Genomic DNA, 14,827 nt, shown 5'->3' with positions numbered 1-14,827 from the left:
ATTGGTTTCTAATATAGCACTGTATATTTGGGTGTCATCTGTTCTAAATGAAATTTCTCCAGACTTGACAGATGGCATTAAACTAGAAAAAATGTTTTTATTCCAGTCAGGTAGCCAAACATCCAGCCCATGATATTGGCAGTTATTTCCATACCAGTACTGTGCTAGGGGCAGTGAGGAGAGGAAGAACTAAGGCAGCAGCCCAGTGACTTGGTATAAACAGAAGTCCTGGCTTCTTGAACACAGTTTGCTTGGCCTGAAAACAAGTAATAAAGAAAACTACCCTTCCCTTTTATACTCCTCCCATTGCTATTAAATTAATGGCTTTGTTTTAACAAGAGGAGCACTTTTACCCTCTATTCAAACTCAAGACGAGATGCAATCATGACTCTGATAAACACGCTGTTTGGGGATTAGTTAAATAATAGGCTGAAAAATTGAATCAGATCTGAACTAGGAATCTGGTAATAAGGTTTATAATTTGTTTAAAATAAACATCATTTATTCAACCACTGCTTTAAGAGTAAAGATCAATAACAGTGTGCTGCCTAGAACAATTTCCTCCTTATCAGTGTAAAAATCCTAAGACGTGAGACACAATTTAAAATAAGTTAAATAAGGCTTGTTTGAAGACAGTATCTAGAAAATGGATTATACTCCTACTGACAAAACAGTGTGCTGGTCCTGCTAACAGACATGCTTACTCTTCCATTTTTCAGGAGAATTCTGGGGCCACCGTGGCCTTCTACTAAAGTTCTCTGTCCTTCCTCTGGCTAACACTAGGAAATACTTTCCCCCAACATGCTACTTCCTTTGAACTGTATAGTATAGCTGTAGAGAGAAGGAGAACACACAGCATCAGAAAGACATGGGAGTAGTCGGGAAGAATCAAAGAAATCAGGCAGAGCAAACAGCAGTGGAGTGGAAAACCCAGGGCCAAGAGGTAGAAATGTGGAATGAGAAGGACAGAACTAAAGAAAGGAGAGGGAATGGAAAAAGCAGAACAATCCAGAGAACAAAACCAAGAGTGCGCACACACACACTAAGAGAGGGAAAAAAAGAGAAAAGCAATTTATAAGAGAATCAGCATAAAAAGAAAGAAGACAGAACAGAAAAATGGGAAGAAAATAGGCAAGACTCATCAGATGCTCCAAGGAATGGCATTGAGACTGGTGTAAGCAAACAGTGACTAATGTCATTTGAAAACTTCCTGATTTTAATTAAATTTACCAAGTACCTTATAATTAGGAGGAAAAAAGTTTTCAGTGAGATTCACCAGATTGATGCTCTTGTCCCCTTTTATTTAGTAATCTGGGGTTTAGGCTCTCAGTGGGATTGTAGCAGAAATAGGTTCAGTTCTGTCCTTTTACTGTAGGGATTTGACTCCAAGGACCTCCCAGAAATTTTCATAATTCCCCGCTATACGGCATACTGGGGTGGGTCCTCATTATCCTTTCTGTTGGAGCTGTTTCACGTTGCATGGAATACCAGAGAAACACCAGCATCACCACCTCTTCTTTGGCAGTTTGGAAATTCTAGGCCTTCACCTGCTTTTATTACAAATACCAGAAAATAAAATATCTTGCTTTGGGTTTAACCAGGACATTTTTCTTAAAAATGGAACAAAAATTATTAGTGGTTTGTTTCAGCAAGAAAAACTGAAAAGCTGGGTTTGAGCAAAGCTATTTTAAATGTATTTTTCAATTCAAACAAGTCCAGTTTTTTTCTACACAGCCCTAGTTGGACCCAGAGATCGGGAAGCTTTCAGCTACAGGGGCAAGCAAGAGATCAAAGAAAAAAAAGACTGAGATTCTCACACTAGCATATTAATACATTCTACAGGGATTACATAAGACTAGGCTGGGCCATCTGGCTCACTAAATGCAGTCCCCTCTTATGGCAGTGTAATAGTGATGTTGTTGTGATGGTTCAGAAGTTATATGAGAAGCAAGGAAGAATGTCTTCCATACAAAAGCTTGTCTATCTCTATCCCAGCTACATAGTTTTCCCCTGTTATCAAAGACAACCCCCACATGTAACCCGATTCCTACACTTACTGAGCTCCATTATATATGATAGGTCAATATTAGCTTACTGTATTGTAATAGTAAGATACTATGTTGGACTTCTTTGACTATGCAGAGTTGGCACCAACCGTAAAAGGAATTTTCTCATAATTACTGCAGCTTCAGAGGTCAAAGACCTCTCTAAAACATCGTGTGTGTCACCTGGGGAGGAGTGTCTCAGTGATCTGAGTAGATATCCTCATCGTTGCTGAACAGTACTTTAGAAGAAACACTGGAGCTATAAAAAACCATTGCGATGGGAGGCTGGTTTGCCTGAAAAGGCCAACCACTGTCTGCCTAACTGATAGTAATTGTGAGAGAGCATTCTTGGTGCAAAGCTGTCGTGTGTGAAGTGTTCAAGCTGTAATACCTTTGACATTAGAAGCTATTATGTTAACAGAGTACCCCATTAGCAGTATCGTAGGCAAAACACCATTTATCAAGAAAGTCCTGAAATGTCTCCATAATGGTGCTCCCTATGTATATAGACTGCTGGACACTTCTGAATGCAGTGTAAATTATTCTTCATCTGAATGCCTTTTCTATCTTGCATGCTGATAGCCCAATAAAATGCTGTGGCACTGTAGCTCTGCATTGTGTTTCTGGAGTCAATAATTGGCAGGATTTATCGAAACTCTTGCTGACCAATTCTATGTATCACTCAGCCAATTCTTGCAGGAAAGAGCTGGTAATAAGGCTTCAGCACTTTTATGAAACGGCGAAGAATAAATCAACAACAACAAGAATGGCCTAGAAATGGACTTTAAGCAGATACTTGAGCACTTTGTTGAATTGGTGCCTACTTCTCAGTGAAATAGAGTTGTAAACATACAAGAGCCTATATATCCTGCTGCCCATAGGTATAGTAATTGCAACAGTTGATGTGACAGAGGCTGGGACAGGGTTATATTAATTATGATAAATATAGCCAAGAATGAAGGACTCAGCTGAAACCATCAGGATTGGAGTAGATATGTTTGTAAGATGTTATTTACAAAGGTGAGAGCTGCTTTTATACACCACCAGGGAAGTTTGTGAGGTGGGAAAGTCTAATTATAAATATAGCATTGCACTGATAAGCTATGAACTGTAATTCTGTCTGGTTCACTAATTTTCATTGAGAGGTCCCAGTTATTGCAGAATGAAATGCATATAAATTGTTCTTAAGCCCTTTCCTTTGCTCAAAATATACCTCTTCCTTACCCAGTCATGTGCTAACAGTTGCCAGTATATGAGGGTGACTCTCACTCACATAGGCCATCCCACCAGCTGCTGGTTTGTGACCTCTCCCCCCTCCCCAGTCTGTCCTCTTCTTATTGCAACTGTCTATTACCGCAGCTCCAATGTGTGGCAAGATGCTTGTTTGAATGGTACTTTTCAAAATGAAGCCTGTACGTTGTTTGTACATTTGACTGAACCTCTCTTTGTGAATCTAGCTTTGCAGGTACCCATGATAACACCGAGACTGACCAGGAGGAAAATTTCTGGTCTCAGGCTCTGGAGGATTTAGAGACCTGTGGCCAGTCAGGCATATTGAGGGAGCTAGAGGTAGCACAATCTTAACCCATTCATCCTACTATATAGAGATATAATATTTTTGTTTGTTTTACATTCATTTTATGTTCTTTTCTTCTGTATATTTTTAGTTCGCATTAATCACACAACTTCATTTAAAAGCTTTAACCCCTTTCCACAGGACAAGGCTGACAGGCGTCTGTATTTGAGAAACATGACTCTCTTGGTACCTAACCTTTATGTTTATATTTTTGCTTGTGCAGCTGCTTCCCCCACCCTTAATAAAGCTATTTTCTTGCATACAATGCAGCTGAAATTCTAGAAACATGTTCACCCCAAAGCTTCCTGATTTGCAGCTTCTGCTGTGTGCACTGCTAAAACTGCCTGCACATGCAGCAATTGGTGCAGAATTTTTACGTGGGCATCATTTTCCAGCAGCAGTGCATCCCGTTCTCTTCTGGCTGCTTTCTGAAGTTTTTCTTCGCATGTTGTAATTTGTATGTGGAATAGAACTTAATTTGATTAAGGCGAACATAAAAGAAAAATGTCACCTAAAACATTTTTACAAGAGCCTTATCACTTGGTAAACAAATATAACAGCTTGAGAAACATTCAGAGCATAGATACACACACACACATGCACGCACGCACACATGCACACTGAATTTTTACATTATGCCCTAGAGTAAATGGCAGATATGAATTCAATTTCAGTGTTGTACCGTGTAAAGGTCGGGTGGGGACGAGCAGAGTAACTGCATTTTTTTTGTCTAATTACATTTTCCGTAACTTGTTTAACCAGAACAATTAAGAATATACTGACGCTTTTAAAGCTGTGGAATGGAAAGTCCTAAAATATTTTCTTTTATGTTCTTTTAAATTCCCTGAGCTGCAGAACTGGCAGAATCTCATTTTCATTTTTATGTTATATAAAGTCCCTTAGCAACCACAAGGAATGTGAATGGCATAACTGGGTGAAATTTCTGCAGTTTAAATTGATTGTACATCCTCAGATTTATGGCTTCTGTATTGCATGTATGGTTATTATAATGTGATTCCAATGTACTTGTAATTGCAAGACAAAAAATTTAAGGGAAATACTTAATGTCAGTTTGGTTTAATTTTGTAGTTATCTCTGGCATGGTACCACTTATGGTTTTCATTATTCAGGGCACAGCAAAATGGTGTGGAAATAGATAACAAGAAAGGATATTTCAGCAAGTTAAGATTTCCGTAATTTAAATATCAATTATGTGGTATAGAAATTAAAACTTGGAATTGCAACTGAGTACTTCTGCTTTACCAACCTCAGTATTGAGTTGCATAGCTCTGAACAAACATCATTCATCCAGAAGTCACATTATAGAACTAGGATTCCCAGTAGGTTATGTGGTGTGATTTTTGAAACTTTAAGATTTTTGAAAAGCTAAGTTTAGCTATGCTCATGGATAGATCTAGGATTTTAAAATGGCTGGAGCAGATTGTGTAGCACATCATCAAACACAACACAACACAACACAACACATTCTCCAGTTAAAGAGAAACCAGGATCTTTACTAATAAGCCAGGATCTAGCACTATAGTATTCAGTTTAAAAGCAAAGCGAAATAAATACATCTTTATTGGAATGTGCGCTAGGTTGCTTAATTATTGTCGCACGGCACTTCAGCGACCTGCTCCTAGGAAAAGGTACAGGTGCCGGTTGCTGGGGCAACCGCAGATTGGTCAGCTGACCAGAAGGGGGCAGGGTCTGGCCTATATAAACAGCCCAGGCTCAGGCCAAGCAGGCAGTTCCTTGCTAATGTCCAAGGGAGAAGGAGCTTTGCTGGAGTATGCAGCCTAGGGAGCTTGATGGCCTGGGCAGCTTCGGTTTGAGGACTGAGTGGAGAAAGCCCTGGCAGGGAGTGGAATGATAATTAGCCAGGTGGCTTACAGATTGCGTTTTAGCCAGGAGGCTTAGGTTTGAGTTGTAGCCAATTGGCTTATGTTATTGCTTTTGTTGTTACACCAGAGGGCCAGGTGAGGCTAATAGGGGTTGGAGGAGGCTTCATAGGGTCACCACAGCGGTGTGGGGACCCCAGTTCCAGAGAGGGCAAAGCACTGAGGGGTGCACTGCCCCCAGCCCTGAGAAGGGGAGCAGTGCATTGGGGGCCAGGTAAGGTCGAGGCCGCCTGAGCCCCACAGGAGTCAATGAGGGGATTTAGGGGTCAGGTACAGCTACAGCCACCTGAGCCCCAAGCACGGAGACAGGCCCTAGTGTGGGCGGAGCCCAGGGAGGGCGCACAGATGAGAAGCCCCAGAGGGGAATTTGGGGGCCAGGCACGGCTACGGCCACCTGAGTCCTGATTTTGAGACAAGGCCCCAGGACCATGAGGGAAGGCCCCAATCGTGAGAGCAGGCCCCAGTGTGGGCACAGCCGTGAGAGATGCCAGAGAGCATCCACGGGGAGCGCAGGCAATATCAAGGAAGAAGAGGCCAGGGAGCGTCCTTGAGGGCACAGGCCCGTGAGAAAGAGGCCTGAGAGCTGGTGAGGGTCTGGGCCAGGGGAGGAAGCCCCAGGGAACCTGTGAAGAGCCAGGGTGCCCATGAGGGCATGGGTAGAATTTTGACAAGACAACGTCCGGTACATCTACGAGGCTTGGGGCGTGGTATCAGGGGTGGTAGGAGCCACCCGTAGCCCCTAAGGCTTTAGTGCACAGAGTCATCAGACGGGGCACAGACTTGGATACATCGGGGTACCGTGTCCAAGGGGGCAAAAAGGCAGCCTCCCATAACGTTAATAACATCAAAGATGTGGCGGGCGAGAATGAGGGTGCATTGACCCCAACTTGGCACAGTAGGGGGCACTAGGAGAGATCACAGCCGCTCCTAGGACCCCATGCCATGACAATTATATATAAACATTAAAAAACATGAGAAACTAGGCAAAAAATGGTCAAAGTAATCAAAAGATAATGTTGCATTAGTCCTGTAATCATTATAGTTAAATGTACATCTCTTAATCTAACTCGTAAAATGAAGTCCAGTCTTGAGTGTCTTGGCAGTACCTCCAATACTTTACTGTCAGTCATCTGAGATACTACTGCACCTATGTTAAGGTTTTTAGCTAGAGCTAAAAACAGTCTTCAGGGCTCTGAAATAGAAGAGAGGAATTACTAGGAACGGCTAGCAGACAGCAAAATTGCAGAAGAAAAGGTAGTTTGAATAGTGGAACATCAAGGAGAGAGTCATTAACACCTATGGAATGAAGAGAAACTAGCAGGAATCAAGTAGATTCTAATGAATCATTAAGTCAGTCGACTCCCACAGTACTCCCTGAATAGAAATGCTGCTGCCCTCACTCGGCTGTAGTTTTTAAAGTGTGGATGGAACAGGAATCCGTGGGGGGGGGAGGGGTACAACAGCACAACTGCACCCACCCGTGGATCCTTCCCTGAGCATACTTCCACTTGTTTTAAAGTACTGACCTTGCTTATTTGGTTAAGACTTCCTTCTTATTTATTTCAAGATCTTCAGCCAAACGGTAAAGATTTATCAAACCCACCTGCTGCTGCAGTTTCACCAGGGAGCACAATAGAAGCTATTGCAAGTGTTTTGTCATTTAATGAAAGTAGGGCTCCAGAATTTAACTTTCATTTTATTTTAAACGTATTTTGAGTGTAAATAAATGATTGCATTTCACAGGCTTCAAGCTGTAATCAGCTTCATGGTATTAAAGCTTCCTTGGACATGTTAATGGCACATTCCATATGGAAACCTTTGCCAAAGAGCTTTTTTTAGTGGCTTTACAAGGAGATTTCATGTCTGTCCTCTTGCCTTTTGCTGTACCCTGAAGTGACTGTGTTTTGAAAATAGAACAGAGAATTTGGCCTTCTTTAATCCAAATTATACATTAAAAAAATAAACCTGTTTGTTACTGCTGTAGGCCACCATTATGTCAGGAAGTACAATGAGTTTGAATCATGAAAACCCACAGCCTCGCAGCCAGTTGGGAAGGCAAGCCAGTTTTCAGGAAAGAAGCACCACAAGGCCACATTACAGCCAGACAACCCGCAGCAACACCCTGCCATCAGATGTGGGCAGAAAGTCTGTGGTTCTGAGAAAAATTAAACAAGAAATGAAAGAAATCATGTCACCGACTCCTGTGGAGTTACACAAGGTCTGTAATTTTTTTAATGGTAATTCTTCATAATATATACAGCATAGGGACTCTAATTGTGTGGCTGTATATTAAGTACTTTTCATAAATGACCCCACAAGTTTGAGTATGGGTCTATTATTTCTTCTTGCAAACATGCTCGTAATGTGTTCGTATAGGGGAACAAACTGAATAAGTTGTATCCTCATCTACTATTTACTTTTAAGGCAAATCCTCAGGGGAGATGGCTGCATAGGATCTTGTTTTTGTTGGTGAGTTCTCCTTTTTTTTTGGTGTTCCCATGCTGAGCCCTGCACATGCCCAGAAGAGACAGTGTGTTACTTCAACCCAGCTGGCCCCACCTGGCTTATTAATGCTGAGCACCTCCTAATTTTTTTGGGTGGATGCTTGAGCCCTGGAGCACCCACAGAGTTGGTGCCTATGGATGGCTCTTTCACAAGAACGATCTGCTGGGAAATTGGAACTAGCAACAGTAATAATTCATCTCTGCAAAATGTGTCTGTTAAGAAAAAAAGATTACTTTCCAAGAAATATGTTTCTTTAGCATGTGACTCAAAAGGCCATGTTGCTTTCCTTCTTCCTTAGTCATGAACCTGCTGATCTCTCTCTCTTTGTTTTTACTGTTGTGGTTCACTTTTTATTCCTGCAGTAGCTCTTTCCCAGTGATATAAACAATCACAGGTTTTAAAAGTGTCCGCCTGGAGAAGAAAAGAGAAACCAAAAGTTGGATTGTGGCGTAATTTCCCAAATTGTTGGATTCTTGCACAAAATATCACTTGGAAGTTGGATGTGAATGCTCCATAGTAACAATGATTTTGGAGAAAACACTTGCTGTGTTTGACAGGCAGTTTATGACCAGGTGTGAAAAGGGGATGGGATGGTTATATCTCAATGGAATTCTCAGTCCAAGGGCTTTTCTCTCTATTTGTAAAGTGTCAGATAGTAACAGAAGAAGGCAGGGATGGGAGTTCAAAGGCAAAGCTGCCAGATACTCCTCCTCAAGCTGAAGTTTCACATTAATGCTGAGACAGTGATGAAAGCCCTCTTTCAAGGGGTAATGTAGGGCACCTATACATGTACACTGAGGCTGCTCTGACATGCTGTAATTACACTGCGTTGGAGCAGACTCAGGTAATCGAATCTGCTGGAACATGGTAATTGCCGCACTCCAGCAGACTCTAGCATCTCATGTATCAGCATCCCTGCACTGAAAAATGGCGGTGGGGGCATTTTAACTAAAGCTCATTTGACAAGCTTTAGTGAAAGCATCCCCACTGCTATTTTTCAGCACAGGAATGCTGATGCACATAACAGTCTGGGTGCCATCTGAAAGATTAGGTATCATGTGCTTCCTGTCTAGGGATGGTGTCATGTGGTGGATACAACCCAAAAGAGAAAAACTGAAATGCTCCAGGCTGCAGGTGAGGGAACCAGGGAGTAGGGGTCTTTATTCTGCTTTAGAAAGTCTTCCCATAGGGAAGCTGGAGTGACATGTAGCCTATATATGTGCAGGAAAACTTGTACAAATTTGAAAGTGTGATGAGGGAGTAGATGGAGCTGTGGCCCAATAGAGAGGCAATTAATTAAGTGGATTAGTCTTTTTATCTAATACATCAGTGAGTTTTTTTTCAAAGGGAAACCCTGATTTCAGAAACACCTGACTTCAGGACACAGATAAAGCAGTCTATAGATTAGGCTTCTGTAGGGTATTTTAAGGCAGATGGGAATGACAGAAAATGGAGCACTTTTATCCATTGATTTGCTTACGCATCAGGTAAATTAAATCCTCAAGGATGTTTTGTTTTATAGGCAGTCTTCCTGAGTGTTATATGCCATCCTGCACATTTATAAAGAGGGACCAATAAATGACCCTGTGAGTTTAAAAAAAACCAAAAAAACCAACATGACTTTATTTCCTAATGGATCAAAACATATGAACTGTAGATACAACTGATTAATTTAAAATTTGAGATATGTTGCATGTGGTCTCTGAGCTCTCAGTTGTGTTGGAGGATTCAGATTCCAGAAAGAGCAATTTTCTCTCTTGCAATTAATAAGTATGTTTTGTAAGACATGAAATCCCATTTTTTCTCAGATGCAGAAGATAGTGGGCTAGCTGACAAAACTATAGTCTCTGTGGTCAGATTCATTATATATGAGCAGGAATAATGAATTTAAGTAGAAAAATGTATTTTAATGATTCTCCACACAGATACAATGACTTCCACTTATGATTTTTATTGTGTTGCTATTCAGCAGTGCAATGAAACCTTTGTTATATTCATAATACTGTCACTTACATCTTAAGGGAGTTCAAGAACTGCTGTGCTCCTCTTCTACTGTCACTAACTAATAAGTGCCCAGTGGACAAATGGCGACACAGAAAACAAAAGAGTTTTCATTTTAAGTGTATGGTGTAAGACTGTGTTTGTGCTTGCATAAACTCACAGGAACTGAAGCTTACGGTCTCTCTCAGATCACTCATCTCTTTCAAGAAGAAGAAATTGAAGTGGGTCCAGTAATTAGCAATGCAAAATAAGCTAGGAAAAGATGGCAGCAGCAAGAGAGGATCAGGAGCATTATGAAATGAAGAGAGCTGTAAAAAGAATAGATAGTGAATTTGAAGACACAAGAACAAAGTTGGGAGAAATTAGTTGTGTTTTTCTGGTCGCCTGCCATCCCATCAGCCTTCCTCTTTCTCCAGTGTGCAAACACTTTTCTCTCTCTGCTTCTTTTTTTCGACTTCCATCCCCCTCCTCTTTTTGTTTTCTCCCATTTCTCTTCTTTAGTCTCCACAGTTGGCTTCACCCTGGATGAATGCCATCATCACTAACAAAGCTAAATAGGTTGGTCTTTAATTTGGAGCTGAACAAGCTGTGGCAGAAAAAAGTGTTTCCATAAGTATCCCATAGCTGAGATGCTGTTGCTGAAAATGTTCTAGCCTCTGCACAGACCAGCCTTAAACAGTTGAGTCAGTGACATTAAAGGACCCCTGTGGAATCATAGCAGTTATAGAAAACTGTACTTGACAAGGAAACCTTTGAGAGACATCAGTAACAACCCACCTAGTCCACAGTGCAGCAAAGCATTTAATTCTGCACTCAATACTAAGTTCAGGAGTGCTCCCCTTAACTTCAGTAAGACTACTCAGATTATACCTTTAGTAACTCATTGACCTGTACTGTGTAGTGCTACATGAGCACCAAGAAGCTCTACCAAGAGGGAGCTGAGAAGCAGCAGTTACTATATTTACAAATCTAAGATCAACTCTTTTCTCCCAGTCTATATATGGGGGGGGGAAGCCTTAGATTCAAGACTGACCTGGGGCATCTGCCACCTGGGAGGCACACAAGGGCTTCAGGGTGGGAGGCATGCAGGTGTTCATAATTTTCCATTTATAGATTCTAATTATGGAAGATATGATCTTAAATTTGACATTGTCTTGGATTCAGGTAAATAGAGTATTGGCCTATGTATAGCACTGCATTGACATGGTTGCGCTGCTTCCAGCTCAGGAGGTAATGTGCAGAGCAGGTGCGGTATGTCTCAGCACAGCAGCAGTATGTGTTACACCTTCAGATGTCTTACTGGGCTATGTTTTATTGCAGGGGTGTCTATCTCGTCCAGCCCTGTGGGCCAGATGAGGGGTACAGGACTAGTCCACAGGCAGGTTCAAGCCTACAAACCAGCTTCATGTGCTGGATCCAGTGCACAAGGCTGGTGTTGCCCCACATGCTGCATGTGGCATACACCCCAGACCAGGCCCGTATGCTGCAGGCGGCACACACAGCAGCTTCAGTCTTGCATGTAGCGTGTGGGATGGGGCCAGTCCAACACCCGCAGGCAGCACTACATGCCAAATTGTAGGGCTCCACAGGCCAGATACAGCCTACAGACCATATCTTTGACAACTCTGCCTTATTGAATCAGGACCTATGTGCCTTCTACATAATAGCTCATACTTTCACTTCAGGCCACAAGAGGGAAGGCAACCCAAGGTCTCACTGAGTTTTCCATTTTGTAATGGTACCGGTGCTAGTTTAGTTGGCAGTGTGGTCAAAACACCTTCCATTGTAAAGAACAAAGATGCAGTGATACTCTGAAGGAAAAGCCTGCCAGAAACACAGTTGTGCAAGTAAATGTTCTTGTTGCAATACAGGGGGAGAAAGAATAAAAACTGCTCAGAGTAAAAGCACAAATGAGTAAGGCTAAAAATAAAGCATTGTGAGTGGATTATCTGGCCAAATAGTTGACCCTTCCATGGTGGAAATTAATAGAACTGAATGACTTTACTGGTGCAGATTTTGCATTAAGTTGTCGTGACTTTTGTATTATACTGCTTAGCCATATAATACGTGTGGTTTAATTATGCACATTTTAAAAAAAGAAAAAATTGGGTTAAGAATTATTATATAACAGTTGCTTTGCAGTAGTGTCTACAAGCCAGCTGTGTTAGGATACCACTGTGTTATGCTCTGAATAAAGTCGCAGGAACAACTTCTATGCTCAGCTTATGACCTTGCAAAACATTTGCAAATAGTAAGATATCTCTTGAAATAAAACCTGATTAGCAATCCTTACTCACAGCAACATTGTATTCCTGTATTCGTGCAGGTTGTCTCTTAAGGAATTTATTAAAATTCATATCAATTTATTGCATTGTTTAGTGAATTATTCTATGAACTCCTCTTGGCTGTGAGAGAGCAAAGCTTTCAAATCTGAATTCTGTTATACCAAGTTGTTAAAAAACTTTAGATGGTAATTAATAGCTGTTCATATAACTCAACTGACATATTGTTAAATCATCATTCAAGTAAAATTAATATCTTCCTTAATGTGATCTACACAGAAAATATCAGAGGAGCCATATTAAAAAGTTCCACATGCAAAGTGGTGCCCCAAGAGCAAAACTTTTCAACAGTCATCATATAATTTTCTCATTCCCATTTAATGAGGTAATATTATCCTTCTAAAATTATAGAATGTTCTAGAAATTTGAATGCCTCATTTGATTTGCACTACACTTCTAAACTTAACATCCAAATCCAAAAAAGAAGAAGCTGTAGACTCAATACTTGTAAGTTTCTATTTAAATTTATGAAAGTTTAATTTTATATAGAACACTTCCCTCAGGTTCCAGCATAGATTTTTTGTCGCTGGTTTATCAAAGGAATTTTAGAAGTCTAATAAATCTTTTACTTTTCAAACTTTTCATATTCATTTTACATATTGTAATGCTGATGACTGAAATTGCACCATTAAAAATAACAATGTGCCATCGTTATCTACAATAGCAGACCCAGCAGGTAAACTGCCTTAATGGGAAACAAAAGAAGTGAACTGCAGCAGTTTCCTGGGTAAACAAGTTTTTCCCATGCCCAGACTGAAATACAAAGCAAGAGAGTTCTGAGAATAGGCCTTCATCCATTTGTTGAGTCATTTGTTGGTCCATCTGTGATCCGTATACCCCTGCATATACCAAGACAATAAAGAACATGGACTATCGTCCCTAGAAGCCTTCTGAGGGAACTAGCTAGATGGTGCAAAATCTTGTTCAGCACCAGCTCATGTGTCAAAGGATTGTGCTAGATGGGTGATTTGAAGAAGAGATGGGGTGAGAGTGTTAAACCTCCTTAACCAAAGACTCCCTACTTCTTTCACCTGATTATCTGTGGCTGACAGAAACTCTTTTCCCTGAAAGTTGGACATTTTTCTTCTTAGATTCCAATCAGGCTACACGTTTTATTATCCCAGCAATCTCCTGGAGACATTTTTACTCCAGGTTTTGCTGCTCGATCCACAGTTCCGTAAATTTTCCCATGATGTACCACTGCTATGGTGCCCATATCATTCCTATGGTGAGGACAGACAGATGGTATTATTCTGCTGGTTTGCACACTTCTCTGGTACCTTTTCTGGGCAGTGAGTAGAGAAAAGAGAGACTGCTGCCATCTGGATGCACTGTATAATACTGTCTTGCCCAATATTTGTTCAAGTAGGGAATTTCAATGAGCAGTGGATTTACTTGAAGCGGTATCTGCAGTCCAGAAGTGTAGCCAGATGTCGCATATGTCTGCTAAACTGGATGCCTTGGCTGAGAATATCTTAACATCAGTTAAAATGTCAGTGGTGAGGAGAGCTGCTGCTTGCAATATTTTCTTAAGGGTCCCCATAGAGCTTTTACATCACCCAGCCAAGATACTGTAGTGCTTACAAAGCAGGTGGACACTCAGGATATGTCTATAGCATCTCCACAGGAATCCTAGGACTACTGTCAAGAAACAAACTGCCCACTTGCTCAGGCTCCACACACGGTGCCTGGTGAAAGTATATCATATGATTGTTGTTAAGAGTGGTGGCAGGTACACTTAGGGACACTTTCAGGAGTCAGGAGTATGACTCTCTGCTGATGGTCCTATTTCTGTGGGATAATGGAGAACTGAGAAGGTCCCTGGATATACGACAAAATATTTTTATGCAAGCAGTGCATGCAGGACAGGAGCAACTGGGCAGGGCTTGTTTGTTGGTAGAAGTTGCAGGAGTTGATATAGACATACCTCAGTGTAGCAAAGAAAGCCTCAGAGCCCCTAAAGAGGGTGGCCTCTATCTCTTTCACTTGTACCTTTAGGGGAAAAAGTACTTTGGATGGGAAAATCATCTCTTTCCTAGTGACCCCTGCATCTTCTAATATTTTAAGCGTGTACAGGCTTATACCCTGACCAGGGTGTTCCTAGTCATCTCTGACCATTTAAAGCAAGGGTGTATAGCAGCATTGCTCTCAGGCTCAGATTTACCAGCTGGTATTTGTCCCAAAGTTGCTCATTTGGCTATGTCTGTATGGTAGATGACTCTGCTTTTCAGCACCTGGTGTCAGATTTGTCAGGAAAAAAAAATCCTAACTGTTTCATTTCCTTTTCCTGCTCAGAACTGGAATTGATGGGAACTCCCTCCGCAGGAGACCAGAGTGAGTCTGAAGCAGAGGACAAATGTCTTTTAGCCTTTTAATATTTTTTCTTTTTCTTTCCCTGTTGTGCTTCCTGTGGTTTTTTCACCTCTCTTGACTTTTGTGCAGGAGTCCCTTCATGGC

General features: G+C 41.3%; 1 protein-coding gene across 9 annotated transcripts in view; it reads left to right on the top strand.

Annotated features, from left to right (window-relative positions):
- The window catches only part of GRIP1 (glutamate receptor interacting protein 1), a 592,924-nt gene that overhangs the window by 571,324 nt on the left and 6,773 nt on the right, over window positions 1–14,827 (top strand). For 8 of the 9 annotated variants that reach the window (XM_090042472.1, XM_090042474.1, XM_090042469.1 and 5 more), the window contains 2 exons: window positions 3,503–3,614; window positions 7,507–7,740. In XM_090042472.1, coding sequence (XP_089898598.1) covers window positions 3,503–3,614; window positions 7,507–7,740 — 346 coding nt within the window. Of the gene's footprint in view, window positions 1–3,502; window positions 3,615–3,762; window positions 3,808–7,506; window positions 7,741–14,827 lie in introns of all 9 variants that reach the window. The other variant, XM_090042476.1, reaches the window with a different exon arrangement.

This window comes from Crocodylus siamensis, chromosome 4, assembly GCF_052110815.1.
Source record: "Crocodylus siamensis isolate JL-2025a chromosome 4, ASM5211081v1, whole genome shotgun sequence".
Classification (NCBI taxonomy): Eukaryota; Metazoa; Chordata; order Crocodylia; family Crocodylidae; genus Crocodylus; species Crocodylus siamensis.
Note: the sequence above shows the minus strand (reverse complement) of the source record. Positions and strands in the feature narration are given on the sequence as shown.